The sequence below is a fragment of the Myotis nattereri genome, assembly GCF_964212035.1.
Source record: "Myotis nattereri genome assembly, chromosome: 19".
Lineage (NCBI taxonomy): Eukaryota > Metazoa > Chordata > Mammalia > Chiroptera > Vespertilionidae > Myotis > Myotis nattereri.
In genome coordinates this window covers 26200687-26216114 of record NC_138095.1, presented here as the reverse complement: position 1 = coordinate 26216114, position 15428 = coordinate 26200687, and the positions used below count along the sequence as shown (strand labels likewise).

The following is a 15428-nucleotide window of genomic DNA, read 5'->3' as shown; positions in this document are numbered from 1 at the left end:
GAAAGGCGAGGTCATGCAGAGAGGAGCGCTTCGGGAATCTTAAGACCTGAGTTCTAGTCCCCACTCTGATACTCGTGCATCTGAGCGACTCTTGGTCACCCTCTCTGACCCTCATCTGTGAAATGAAAATGTCGGGCTCCCCCAGGGCCCATTGCTACTCAGGCATCCAATGATGCCATTCGTGCAAACGATCCCATAAGCCAGGGGTCAGCACATGTTTTCTGCTCATAAAAAGGGTCAGATAGTACATGGGTTTTGTAGGAAACATATGATCTCCATCACACAGCCTTCTTGTTGTGCTTTGTATTTTATAACTGCTTAAAAGTGTAAAGACCATTCTTAACTTGTGAGCCACACAAAACAGGCTCTGAGCCAGATGTAGCCCATGGGCCATAGGGAACAACCCTTGGCTTAAAGGGTTTGAGGACAGCTTAATGAAATCTTCCAGAAAGAATAGGTTAAGAGATTGGGCCTAAAAGGATACAAAATCTCCCAAGAAACAAATTGAGAAAAAATGGAAATATATAGTTGATTCATGAGCAACATGGGGGTTAGAGGTGCTGACCCCCACAAAATTGAAAATCCACATATAACTTTTGGCTCCTCAAACACTTAACTACAGTGGCCCCTCAGGATCCACAGATTGGTCCCAGGACCCCCGTGGGTACCAAATCCACAGGTGTCCAAGTTTCTTATACAAAATGGTGTAGAACAATGTGTACAGTCAGCCCCTTTGTATTTGTGAATTCCCAACCGAGGATTGAAAACAGTTTTCTAAAGCCAAGCTGAGAAAGACAAATATCACATGATCTCACTTATTTGTGGAATGTAATGAACAAAATGAATCGACCAACAAAACAAGACCCGAAGCAGAGAACAGACTGACATGCCTCCATGTGGGGTTGGGGGGACGAGAAGAGATAAACCAAAGAACTTATATGCTTATATGCACAGTCCATGGACAGGCAATAGGGTAATGAAGACTTGGGGGGTGGGAAGGGGCTGGGAGGAAGGGAGAGAAGGGGGGGAAATGGGAGATATCTGTAATACTATCAACAACAAAAAATATATTTTAAAATGGGGGAAAAAGAAGAATATAGTGTCCTATCTGCAGTTGGTTGAATTCACGGATGTGAAACCCCAGGATACAGAGGGTCGACCAAATATTTATTGAAAAAAACATTCACGTAGAATCGGACCCACAGAGTTCACACACGTGTTGTTCAAGGGTCAACTGGACACTGAAGAATAAGCTCACGCCCCAATATGATTGGACAAGGCAGCGTTGAAAGCGGATAAAACAGGACGAAATAATGTTGGAAGAGGTGGGATGGTGACGGGGGGACAGTAGTCGTGTCTTTTCTACGGTGAGGAAGCACAGAGGGGCTGGCTCGCTCTGTCTCTGCAGCTCAGGGATCGTACAGGAGTCAGGACACCTGTGCCTGGACCAAGCCACTCGTGATGCTCCAAGAGAAAACACGGGGAATGTCAACGGGAAGGAATCCAGCACGTTCAGTGATCCGGGTCCGGAGGCACTGACTGATGGGGGGAGAGTGAACGTGGACAAATCCTGGCGGGCTCGTTAAACAGCGTTTAGCAGGACAAGTGATCCTGAATCGCAGATTTGTGAGAAGTGCAAACAGCATCATCGTCAGGACTGGCGGGGCTAAATGAGATTGCTCAAGGGAAGGAGATTGTCGGCGATTGCCTGGGAAACGGGCAGTATGAGGAAGCTAACAAATGACCGGCTCTCCTCCTGGCTCCAGCGCTTCTAAGCTGAGGAGGGGCAGGGAGGGGAAGGCAGGCCAGGTAGTGAAGTACCTGTTGCCGTGGAAAAGAGGCCCGGGTTCCAGGAACAGTTCCCTGCACTGCAACCTCGGACCAATCACAACCACGTGGGGCTGCAGTTTCCTCTCCTGTGAAATGGGGACTCACATGCCTGCCCGCCCTGTCTCCTGGCCTTTTTTTTTTTTTTTTTTTTTTGTCAAGTTGTCCTACCCAGCTAACCACTTGTGTCCATTTTACTTAAGAGAACAAAAGTAATTCAGGGCCTGGGTCATAGGCCCTCGAGGGCAAATAATAACAGTATATTTAAAGATGTCTAGCACCCATACTGAGCTTTCAGATTCATCTCTGCCGATCTTCACAACCACCTGGGGGAGGCAGACGGATAGGTAAGATTGTGTCCGTTTTACCGGGAAGTAAACTGGGGCTGAGGCGGGCTACCCAAGGTCACGTGTCCGAAACCATGTCAAAGCCGTGACTAAACCTGAGAATCCCGCGACTGGTTGCACACTTCAGAGAGGCTGAGGGTTTGGAGGAACAGTCAGCCCCACCAACCCCTTGTGACACCTGGGGAGGCTTTGAGTCACCTCTGCTTTCTACGGTTACTTTTAAAAAGAAATCTTCCTTTTATCCAAAAAAACAAACAACAAAAAACCCCAGTGGCCACGACAGGGTTAATGTCCACCCTCCTCTCTCCCTGGCCTGCCACCCACCACAAACACCTTTTCGAGTGGCTGTGATTTCTGCACATTTAAAAACACCTCCTTGTCTGGGTGTGCCAGACTCCGTCACAAGTGAAATTTCCATATTCCCAGCTGCTAAGAACAAGTTCCTCTGGTTTGGTGTGTCCCCACAGTCCCGAAGGGGAGCCACCGCATTTCCTTCCCTCTTCCCGGTGCAGGTGCCGGCTACTCTCTCTCCTCCTCCTCCTCCTCCTCCTCCTCCTCCTCCTCTTCCTCACCAGCTTTCCCAACTTTCACTCACTCCAGCCCCGGGGATCCCAGGGCACCAGGCCTTCAGGTCAGCCTATCCCAGGAGGGGACACCAGGCAGCCCTCCCCTTGCACACACACCTGCAGCGGCAGAGGCTGTGTCCTTCCTCAGCTACAGTTTCTTTCCCATCGGAACGGGATGACTAAGAGGCAGGACAACAGTCACCTCCTCCCAAGCCTGGGGACCCTCCCTGCAGCTACAGGCTGGCCCTCTCCTGCCCCTCACACCACTGAGCCCCATCTCCCACCCTCCTTCTATGCGCACAGGCCCCAGGCGCCCACCTTCCGTGCTGGCCAGCACCCCTCTCCCTCTGCTCATCCTCGCTCGCCCCCCTCACCTCCCCCTGTGCCCCCTGACCTCCTCCTCAGCGCCTCCCAGTCATTTCCACCCCGCGCGCTCGCCCCTAAGGCCATCCTCCCTCCCCTCTGGCACCTGCTCCTCTGCGTGCCCCGCCTCATCCCTCCCGCTGGCCCTCGCTCCCCATCAGTGTCCCAGGGCCCCCACCTACCCACAGCCCGACGGCCATCACCACCACGAAGTAGATGACGATGACGGAGATGTCGGCCGCATTGCGGATGCGCTCGTGGGGCGCGAGGGGCGCCTCGGTGACGGCGGTCGTGGGGCTCCAGGTGGTACTGTCCATGGCTGCGGTGGCGACCAGGTGTCCCTCCCTCCGAGGCCACTGGGTCCTTATAAGGCCTCCGGGTTAATGATCAGCCCGGGAGGAGGACGCCCGCGAGGTCGGGGCAGCCGGGAGGTGGTGCGTCCGTCGGGGACCCCTGCGCAGAGCTGTGCTGCGCTGTCGCCGTTGGGGAGCAGAGAGCGGGAGCGGTCCTGAGCTCGGAGCCCGCTGAACTGCTGGCGGGTCGGCTGCGGGCCGGCAGGTAAGGGCTTACCTGCCAGCGGGGAGGGGCCGGCCAGGGGGTGGTGCCCGCCTGGCACAAAGGCCGGCTGTGCTCCCTCCCGCAGCGGCACGGAGCCGGGCTCGCCTGGACAGCTGTGGGGCCGGCCCCTCCCCAGCTGAGCGGGAGCGGCTCCATGGAGGAAGCGGGCTGCCTGGGGCCAAGAGCCCAGGGGCTTCGGAGCACCTGGCACCTGCCCTGGGACCGGTTCCACGTCCTCTGTGGACCTGGCTGCTGCTCCACGTGCCAAATGGGTGCAGGACTCACTGTGCCCAGGAGTCAGCCAAGTTCCTGGCCTCCGTGTGGAACCTGCGGGGGAGGATGGGAAGTTGGTGAACGTTGCTGGTAAAAGTTCCGCACAATTGCATTCTCTTGGCGGCTGGATGGCCGCCCACCCACCCACATTTCTGACTCCCCTTCCGCAGCCTGCAGCCCCCAGGGGCACTGTTCGTGCCGCTGTGCGGAGGAAGAAACGGAGAGGCGAGGGAATCCCACTAGGAGCTATTTCCTTGCCCCGCACTTTGCCCAATAAGGATTCGGGGTCCTTCGCAGGTAGGCAGGAGGGAAAACACTAGAGAATCCTCTCCAAGGAGTGCACCAAACCCTGACCCTTCCTGGGGACTCGATGCATCTGCAAACACACGTCTGAGCTGAAAGTCAGGGCTCGGAACAGAGACAGCAGAGAGAGGAGGCACGAGTCACCCACGATCATGATCACACGTTGAGCCGGTGATAAATGTGGCCCCGCGGCCCAGGCCAGGGCAGGCCCAGTTCAGAAGATGGTTGGGGGATGCTCTCGGAGGGGCTGGTGCTGGGGGCACAGAGCAGCCCCTTTTGGGTGGGGGGAACTTTGCTGGGGTGATGAGGTACAGGAAGGGGAAGGACCACACAAACCCTGCCCAGATGCTGTTCTGCCTCAGGCTCCCTGGATGCCGCCAGCCGACAACCACCCAGGACCCAAACGCCAGCAGCCTGTCCCTTCACCCCTCCTGCCTCTGAGGCCCAATCCCCCCCCTCCCTCATCAGTGCTCCATCTTCCTACTGAGGCTGTGACTTCCCCGTTTCCCCCCACCCACCACCCCAGGACTGTAAACTCTGAGGCAATGTGCAGGGCCTGTCATGATGCCTGACCACAGGGAGCAAGAACTCTCTTTCCAGGGAGCCTGGCAGCCAGGGGCTCTTCTCCAAGCTCCTTTCAAGCTCCTCCACCGCGGATGCTTGCGTAGCTTGGAGTGCCTCACCCTTCATCGTGTCCATTCGTTCCCGCATTCAGCAAAGCTTTCGTACCCAACTCTGTGCCAAGCAGAGTCCTTGCCCTCAGGGAACCAGCTTCTGGTCTGATTGGGAAGTAAGCCCATCCACAGGGAAAATCCAGCCCTGGGTACTCCCACCCACCCCCCTACACTCCGATCCTCCGCGCTGCAGGCAGCAGGCCCCTGCCAAGTTCAAGAGGGAAGTCTGTGGAAATGAACAAATCCACAATGTGAGCAGGAGTGAGAACTGGAAGTGCTAACAGACCTCAAAGGAGGGACCAGGACCAACCGTTGATCTGTCTAGGAGAGCAGAACATGGGTGGCCAGAGAAGGAAAGGGATGGTAGCCCGGGGAGACCAGAAAGTGCAATCATTCATTCATTCATTCATTCACTCTTGCAACAGAAGGGCCGCTTCTGAGGCTATGGCTGTAAACAAGACTTACAGGGTTCCTGCCCTCACAGGGCTTCCAGACCATTGTCAGAGACAAACACCTGTAAGACCAGTATTAGGACCTGTGTTTTGAAAGAGAAGCACTAATGCTCCTTCCTAGCAAGGATTTCGACCTGGGGATGGGTGAGGTTGGAGGAAGGCCTGGAAAAGCGCTAGTTTGGGCAGGGCCCTGAAAGAGAAGGAGTGAGTCAGGTAGGATGGGAGTGAGTGATGTACCGGGAAAGGGCAAGTATGGGTGGAGGGAGGCTGCCCATAATGTATAGGGAGGGACCAACTGAGGTGAAAAATTAAAAAATAAAACTATGGCCCAGCCTGTGTGGCTCAGTGGTCGAGCATCACTATGAACCAGGAGGTCACTGTTCAATTCCCAGTCAGGGCACATGCCCGGGTTGTGGGCTCAATCCCCAGTAGGGGGCATGCAGGAGGCAGCCGATCCATGATTCTCTCTCCTCATTGATGTTTCTATCTCTCTCTCTCTCCCTTTCTCTTCCTTTCTGAAATAAATTTAAAAAATATTTTTTTAAAAAAATAATAATATCTAACATAAATGAGAGAACATACGGAAAACATTTTGGTGCACTGCCAAGCACATATGCGGTGCTCAATAACACGTTAACTTTTATCTTTATCATCATCTCCTTACCTAGACCTTGGGATGTGGACCCCCGAGCTGGAGCCCTGCCCTCACAGAGCAGGAGACAGGTACAAAAGAGAAAACATATACCGTGTGTTGGACAAGTGGAACAACTTTGGTCTTCACAATGACAGTAGTATTGAATCAAAGGCAACTTCAAAATACTTACAAGGATGAGTAACTCGGTGTTATTTCATGATCACAGTTGGCATGCGTCCGTGAAAGGATGATGTCTGACACCGTAAGCTGCCGCTGACTAAGAAGGATGAGGCTTTCCTGGAGTAGAAACCCTGGGATGGAAGAGAGTGATCATGTTGGGGAAACCACATTCAGTGTCAAGTACGCAACAAACAAGACACCTGTCAAAACAGCAGAAACAGAGTCCCTGACATTTCAGGACCTGGAGCCATAGCGGCTGCCGGCAGTGAATGGTTCCAGACGCCAGAGAAGCATGAGTGAGTGAGAAGCATGGAGCGGAGACTCTGAGGATCCTGAACTCGGCTCTGAATCGGCCCACAGGACTTTCTCCGCCAGAGTCTCACCATCCATAACCAACCCCAATAGAAAAAATAAAAATAAATAGTTCGTGTAAAAGGAAACACAAATGGCACATACACATACTAACAGACACCTAAAATAAAGTCCACTAAAAAGTTAAACATATACACACCCTTTGACCCAACAATTTTAGAATTTGTGCTCCAGATAGGCTTACGTAAGGACAAAAATGACCTTTGTCCCAAGTTATTTATTGCCGCAATATGTATAATGGGAAAAGATAAAGATTAGGGGCAGCCTAAATGCCCATCCATAAAGGACCAGTTACACATGTCACAGTTTATCCACCTAGAGGAACAATACGCGCAGCCATAAAGAAATGAACGCTCTAGCATATTGATATGGGTTGGTCTCAAAGGTATTTTGTTAGGTTAAAAAAACCGAAGTGTGCAAAACGACATATAATATGCTAAAACTAGTGTAAAATATCAGGAGGTGGGGGAAGAATATAGGTACATATTTGCCTACAAGTGCATTAAAAAATATCTCTTGGGAAAAAATATATCTCTTGGATATACAAGAAACTGGCAAAACTTATTGCCTTCAGGGAGAAAATTTGGAAGACAGGGGAGCTTTCTCTATGTATGCATGTGTACTTTATGAACCATGAGAATGTATTATTTACAAGATCAACAGATAGGAGGAGGAAGGGATGGAGAGAGAGAAAGAAAATAAATACTACACTAGGATCACTGAATAGCCAAGCAAGCAGGGACCTCAGAGATCTTCAAACTTGTCTCCATGATGTATTCACTGACTCAGCAAATGTCACCTGAGTGTCCTACAGATGCCTGGCACTGCTCTGGGTACTGTAGGAGGAAGGTGCAAAGATGTGGGAGAACACAGTCTAACGGAGAAAGACCTTACAGTTTACCAGTGAGAAACTGAGGCCCAGAGAATGGACGGACCTGGGTCAAGGTCACCCAGGTCGCTGGTGGGAGAGTTAGGGATGAAATCCATGTCTTCAGGCTCCTGTTTGGCTCTATTATCTGTACGGCTTAAAGGACAGTGAAGGAAATGGACTTGATGACACACCCAATGTTTGCAAATGTAAAGAGAAATGAACCACAGAACTGGCTTTCCCAGAGAGAGCTTTCTTCTCCTACACAATTTCAAACAGACCTTGTCCCTGCTGAGTCACCAAAAATGTTCAGACGAAGCAATAAGGCAGAAACTCAAAGAATGATCTTCAGTCCGGCTGGTGTGGTTCAGTGGTTGAGTGTTGACCTATGAACCAGGAGGTCACAGTTCGATTCCCAGTGGAGGCACCTGCCCTGATTGTGGGCTCAATCCCCAGTAGGGAGCGTGCATGAGGCAGCCGATCAATGATTCTCTCTCATCATTGATGTTTCTCTCTCCCTCTCCCTTCTTCTCTGAAATCAATAAAAATACATTACATTTTTTTAAAAGTATGTGTCCACAAATTATACATATACCAAATCATCACATTGTACACTTTAAATATATACAATTTTATGTGTCGATTATACCTAAATAAAGTTGGAAAGAAAAGGGGGGGTGGGGAATGTGCCCAGAGAGAGTGCCCTGGGAGAAAAAATACGCTAGGAGGGAACTCAAAATGCAGGCTTCCAGGTCCTGCTCCACCCCTGCCTCACAGCGTCACCCTGACAAATCCTTTCCCCTCTGTGACCTGCTGCTTCTCTGTGAAACCGTGAGCTCTAGCAACACGCCTCCTCCTGCACCTCCCTGGTCCCTCAGCCATCGGCCTCCTTCATCCTTTCTGGGGTCCCGGCATCGTGCCGTGACCCCTCTTCCCACATTCCCAGCTGCGCCAGACCCAGGTTCTGACCGGGGCCCAAGTCTTCACAGCCTGTGGGCGGAGGGATGGAAAGGAGATTCCAGGGTGCTCCGCTGGCTCGGCCCTTTCTCCGCGACCTTTAGCAAGGCCCATAACTGAGCCTTATCGCACCGTAAGTCTGGTACTTTCAGAGGCCAATAAACCACACACTCCCCTTTCCGAAGGTACATCATTTAGGCAATAACCTAGGTCATGCCAACATGCCCCCACTGCAAAAAAAAAAAATGCTTAAAGGAGCAGAGTATCGAATGCTGTTATCACAGCTCTCTGATTACACACATGTAACAAAGCCATCACAGCTCCTCAGCCATCCCACCCAGGAGCCCAGCGCTGACATCTTGGGAAAGCCAGCTCACCGCCTCCAGGAAGCCACCTGGGCTGCATTTTCAAATCTGCCCACCTCGGTCCCAGCTCTCTGAGCTTCTTGCAAAGACCTGGAAATTACATGGCTTGAATGTGAGCCCTGGAAAGGCCACTAGAGATGACGTAACGCCTCTTCCACCTTTCACAAAGGGGCCACTGAGGCCCAGTGAGGCTGTGTGCCTCAGCTGGCACCAAAGCCCAGGCCTTCTGCCCCAACACTGCCTCCTTGATACTCGCCCCCATTTCACCCTCAGCCAGTGTCTAGAGCCCACGGAGCCTCCCTCTCTCCCTGCGAAGCCTCTCCAATTCTCCCCATTTCTTTTTTAAAATTTATTGATTTCATTTTTTTATTTTTTTGTTAATCCTCACCCAAGGATATATTTCTGTTGATTTTTAGAGAGAGTAGAAGGGAGAGGGAGAGACAGAGAGAGAGGAATATCGATGTGAGAGAGACACATCCATTGGTTGCCACCCACACATGCCCCAACCAGGTTGCCTCCCACACATGCCCCAACCAGGGCCAGGGATCAAGCCTGCAATCAAGGTACGTGCCCTTGACCGGAATCAAACCCTGGACTCTTCAGTCTGCGGGCCAACACTGCATCCACTGAGCTACCTGGATAGGGTTCTACTTTCAATAGAAGTAATTGCTTCCTCCTCTCAACCCTATGGGAGGTGGATCACCTTGGACCTTAGGTATTCACGTACCTGTTTTCTCTCCTAGCAGGATGCAAACCTTTTTAAAAGCAGAATACATACTGATTTGTCTGAATGTTTCTCACAGGCCAAGCATGGCGCCTTTTACTCACTGATATTTTTTTTTTCATTACTAATTTACTGCACAGAGTTTTGGAGTCTGAGAGACCTGACTCCAAGCTCTGTCACTCGCTGGTGCTATGACCTTGAGCAGTGTACTTTAACCATTCTGAGCTTCAGTTTCCTCCTCTGCAAAATGGGGGTAGTAATACCTAGTTCACAAAGTTATCGTAATGATCGATGAGCTCACATAGGGTATATACGTAGCACCCTGCCTGGCATCTAGCAAGTGTGCAATTAATAGAGGTGACACTACTTACATTAAAAATAAACATAGCTCCTGCTGTGCACCTGGAATTGTGAAGCATGCTGGGGGTACAGAGATCAAGCAAACTGGGCCTGTAGCTCTGAAGACTCAGAGACTAGCGGGGAAGCAGACAACAAGGGGACAGCGGACCTCCATAGCACACAGGGTGATGAGGGCTATGACCAAGACCCCCACACAGTGCTCAGAGTTTCCAGAAAAGACACTGATGGGCCTGTGTCCTGGGAAACAGGGCTCGAGGAAAGCTCCCCAGAAGAGTGATGTGAGTGGAGTCTGGAAAGAACAGTGATAATGACCCAGGAGAAGGGAGCAAACTGGACAAGCTGAACAGAAAGCACATCATGAGAGCCCTAGCTGGTTTGGCTCAATGGCTAGAGCGCTGGCCTGTGGGCTGAAGGGTCCTGGGTTTGATTCCAGTCAAGGGCACATACCTAGGTTGCAGGTTCCCCCGGCCCCGAACAGGGTGCGTGCAGGAGGCAACCAATCGATGTGACTCTCTCACATCGATGTTTCTCTCTGTCTCTCCTTTTCCTTTCCACTCTCTCTAAAAATCAATGGAAAAAATATCCTCAGGTAAAGATTAGCCCAAAAAAAGGGGAGAAACAGAAAGCACATCATGAGACAAGGAGCACAGAGACAAGTTGCAGCACCACGGCATCCTGTACACAGCTGGTGCTTAATAAGTACTATATTTGCCACACAAGAGGCAGCCCGGGGTGGAGGGCAGTCATGGGGTGTATGTGATGTTGGGGAAGTCCCACCCCTGCCCTGTCTTCTCTGTCCTCAGGTGATGCGTGAGGTCAACCCCATTCCGTGGGGCGAGATTTGGGAAGGAACGCTGGGCCTTGGGTTGGGACTCCGCCCCTCCTCCAGCTGAGTCAGGAGGCACATGTTTTCACCCACTCCATTCAGGAAGACTTTGGTCTAAGAGGCTGGCTGGTGCCACCCTCTCCGGGTCACACCTGTCTCTGAAGCAAGAAACACTAATCACTTTGGGTGCCTTGTCACGCCCTCTCCCTGGGAAATTTTCCTCTTCACAGCTGGGGTGGGGAGCGCAGACACTACGGGGAGCAACTTGGCTTCAGAGTCCATCTACAGAGCACCTCGGGTGGGTCAGGGACAATCGCAGAATCCGGGGCAAAAATAAGCAACTTCGGCGAATGTAAGTTTGGTTAATCTGGTGAGAAACAAATCAATGACACTTTAAAAGAATCCTTTTAAAGGGAAAAATGCTAAATGACATAAAACTAGACAACTTTGTCAATTCAGTATATTTGCCTGCTTTGTTGAGGTATACTTGAGATATAACAAACAATATGTAAATTTAAGGTATACAGCACGATGGTTTGATACATGTGTATATTACAAAATGATTCCCACAATAAGGTTAAATGCTCACAATTTAAGCCACGTTTTCTGTGGATGGTGAGAATATCAAAGATCTACCCTCTTAGCAACTTTCCAAGTATATAATAATACAGTATTTTTAACTATAGTGCAATTCAGTGTTAAACTAGCTGCTTGGTTTATTTTTAAGTCTTCGTATTTGATTTAAAGAATTCCATCTCAATCATTTGCATCATGAGAAAGAGATAGAAATGTCAACGATGAGAGAGACTCATTGATCAGCTGCTGCCTCCTGCACGTCCCTCACTGGGGATCGAGCCCACAACCTGACTGGAATCGAACCATGTCTTCTTGGTTCATAGGTCGACGTTCTACCACTGAGCCACGCTGACCTGGCTATTCTCTTATGGTTTTGACTCCACGGTCAGAGACCTGAAACCAGTTTCACCGGCTGAAATCAAAGTGTCAGCAGGGATATGCTTTTTCAGGGAACTTATAGGAAGGAACCTAGGATATGGCAGGAAGTTCTGGAAAGTTCATGTGTGTAAGGTTGGAGTTAGAATTTAGAGCCCCTATCCTCCTTGTGTAGCACACTGCTATTATTTCAAAGGCACAGCAGAGACACAAAATTATTTGTAACTGTCTGAAATCTGATGGAAATTGAAATAAAACAGTCTGTAATAAATCATTTTAAATTGTGAAGCCATTTTTTTTATTTGTTGAGTTTTATTTGTTGAGTTACAGTGTGTGCACATTTCAGACGTTTTCTATCAAGATAGAAACTTGAAGCAAAGGAAGTGACAGCGCCACCTTGTGGTGAGACCCAACGCTGCACTGAGATAGTTGTCCCCGCCCCCAGACCATTCAGTTGCCTGTGCCTTGTCTGGGTCTGAAATCACTGGATGGGGGTGAGGGTCAGCAGAAGCTAAGAACAGACCTGATCAGGAGTCAGGAGGCCCCACTCTGTGACTCCCTTGAAGTACTGGAGGCCTCCATCCTTCCCAACATACTTCAGGCAAGATCAGGACAGCCAAAATCAGAAAGCCTGAAAGGTAACTAAATGGGGGGGAGACAGGAGGAGGAGTATAAATACCCTTGAGGTTCCTAGGTGGTGGAGCAAGCTGGTATTGATTATCTATGGGCCTCAGACCTTCTTGAAAAGTAAACTAATCCCTGATAGCAGAAGCAAGGATCCTCAGCTAATAGGCCAATAGTCTTCATCTCAAGTGTCAAGTGTCTAGTAATTGTTGGTAACTAATAGAACATTGTGCTGAGTAGGATTCTGAGGCAGAGTTGGAGTTCAGTAGAAAGCCATTAATGATTAACGTGTGCCTCTGGTATGGGAGGGAGGACTAACAATTCACATATCCTAGTGACAATTGATGAAGATCTCTATGTAGCTCCAACTTCTCTGATGTCAGTTTTTCTCATTATAAAATGAGGACCATGATGCCTTCTGGCCCTATTTTACAAAAAGGAAGACCATGGATTTGAAGGGTCTTGAAAAGATCTAAGAATATATGTGTGAGATGGTACAAGCGTTTCTGTTGACTTCCCTACATGATCCAAAGAGCAGAAGACTCTAGAGCTGTTAGTTGCCTTTCCCAACCTAAACACCCCTGAAAGACCTGAAAGATGTTGTTTGAAGAATGTTAGGGGCTTGACCAGCTCATAACACTGAGCCAAACAAACTGGGTAAACGGGGATCTAAAGAATTTAAATCATTAGCTGTGAGGCTGGTGCTGTAATTTTTTTCAGAGAATGGAATAAAATGAAATCAAACAGCATCATTGAGGGACCCGTAGAGTAATTCACTCAACAATCACTTATCAACCATCCACTCGTTTGCTCATTTTATAGATATTTACCGAGTACCTACCATGGACCAGTTCTGTGATAAGGTTAGGAATAGAGTTGAAGATAAAAGTTAAGTACTTGCCCAAACAGATTTACAGTCTAGAGAGAAAGCCTGTAATATATAAATAAGTACCATAAAATGATGTGTTGTGAAGAGAGAAATATGAGGTGCCCGGACAGCCTCCTTCCAGAGAATGGGGCTTTGTAGGACAGGGGTTGCCAATTCCTGGTGCCAGGGACAAATTCAACCACAGACAACTTTCTTGGCCAGCACCCTGTTTTCAAAGCACCTGAATGGCTTCAGTGGGACATGAATGCTCCAGTTTTTCTGTCCCCACCACTCCCTACTGTATTCTGCTCAGTACTCTTTCATAGTGATGTAGTCTGGACCCTGAAAGACATGCCTTGAAGAAGAGCGCCAGGTGAATGGGGTGGGACATGGGGTGAGAAAGTGTCCCAGGTGAACAAATGCCCAGAAAAGACGGAGATGGAGGTGCATCAGAGGGATTGGAAGGTTCATGTAGCCAAAGCATGGAAGAGACCACAGGGTTCAACTCTCGTATGTTATATATGAAAAAACAGATGCTGAGAGCGAAGCGACTTGGTCAACTCACACAACTAGCAAAGCAAAGAACAGACTCAGGACTAAACCCCAATTCTCCTGCTCTCCGATGACAAATTCTTTCCAGGCAACCCTTTCCTCTTACCCGTTAGGCCCACTAATCCCTAGCAAAATCCCAGGGAACATGCAGGAATCCAGTCTCATTCACACCAGCTGCCCACAGGACTTCAGACCAATCAGGCATGAGGCCCTGTTGCCCAGGGTTGCTCCACAGCTTCCTCCACCACATTGTCAAGTGTGAGTCAGGGCTGAACCTAGGAGCTGGCGAGTTTCTGGGGCTGGGTTCAGGACCCGCCTTCTCTGTACTTTCCTAGGTGGTGTGATGACAGGGAAATACCTCACCTAGACACATGGGGAAGCCTGGCACCCCACTATCCATTCTTCCTTCCTCTGGCCTGAGGCTCTGTCCCATGTTTAAATGCAAATACCCTCGAAAGAAGTATCACTTCCACCTTAGTGTGAGTGTAGCATCAAATCTGGAACAAAACCTGAAGATTAGCCAAGCCAGTCCTCTTACCATACTTATGGGGAACATGAGCCCAGAGAAGAGACTGGCCCAAGACCGTCCAGGGTCAAAGCCAGTGTGAAACCCTGGTCCGCTGGTTCCTGGCCCAGGACTCTTTCTACGGCTCCTCAGTTTCTCACTGGTTCCTGTTCTGAGGATGTTTTCCTGGAGGAACAGAGGAGGGAAAGAAAGGGGACATCACAGCAAAGAGGAAAGGCATTGGAGGAGAAAAAGGAGGAGGAAGAGGGGAAGAGGAAGAAGAGAAAACTTAACTGATTCAAGAATGCTCCTCTATATATTGAATTATGATGTAGTACACCTAAAACCTATATAATTTTATGTACCAATCTTACCTTTAAAAAAAAGAAAAGGCGCCGAAACCGGTTTGGCTCAGTGGATAGAGCGTCGGCCTGCGGACTGAAAGGTCCCAGGTTCGATTCCGGTCAAGGGCATGTACCTGGGTTGCGGGCACATCCCCAGTGGGGGATGTGCAGGAGGCGGCTGATCGATGTTTCTCTCTCATCGATGTTTCTGACTCTCTATCTCTCTCCCTTCCTCTCTGTCAAAAATCAATAAAATATATTAAAAAAAAAAAAAAAGAAAGAAAGAAAAGAAAAGGATGCTCACCCTAGTAGGTTTGGCTCAGTGGATAGAGCATTGGCCTGTGGACTGACGGGTCCCAGGTTCGATTCCAGTCAAGGGCACATGCCTGGGTTGCAGGCTTGATCCCCAGTGTGGGGCGTGCAGGAGGCAGCTAACCAATGAATCTCTCTCATCATTGATGTTTCTATCTCTCTCTCCTTTCCTCTCCCTTCCTCTCTGAAATCAATAAAATATATATATATTTTTTAAAAAAAGAATGCTCCTCTAGACTTGTAAACCCATGCTGAATCCCTTCAAGTTTCTGACTACAGCACCACTTTGAGATAATGTTCTCCATGTGAACTCTTTGCCTGGTGAAAGGAGAATCTTTCTGGCCTTTTGTTCATCTTAAAGCTGCTCCTTCTAATTCTTTTTTTCATATATATTTTTCATTTGATTTCAGAGAGAAAGGGAGAGGGGGAGAGAGATAGAAACATCAACGATGAGAGAAAATCATTTATCAGCTGCCTTCTGCACACCCTACGCAGGGGGTCAAGTCTGCAACCCCGGCATGTGTTCTGACCAGGAGTCGAACTGTGATCTCCTGGTTCATAAGTCGATGCTCAACCACTGAGCCACACTGTCGGGCAGCAACCTCTAATTCTGGTACATGCTG

The 15428-nt window shown here is 49.5% G+C and overlaps 1 protein-coding gene across 1 annotated transcript in view; it reads right to left on the bottom strand.

The window, feature by feature from the left end:
* The window catches only part of SLC5A1 (solute carrier family 5 member 1), a gene marked incomplete at both ends in the record, with an annotated part of 35846 nt that extends 32426 nt beyond the window's left edge, over positions 1–3420 (bottom strand). Inside the window, one exon of the mRNA XM_081114053.1 lies at positions 3286–3420. Within this exon, the coding sequence (XP_080970179.1) occupies positions 3286–3420 (135 nt within the window). The remainder of the gene's footprint in view (positions 1–3285) is intronic.
* Between the last annotated feature and the right edge of the window lie 12008 nt (positions 3421–15428).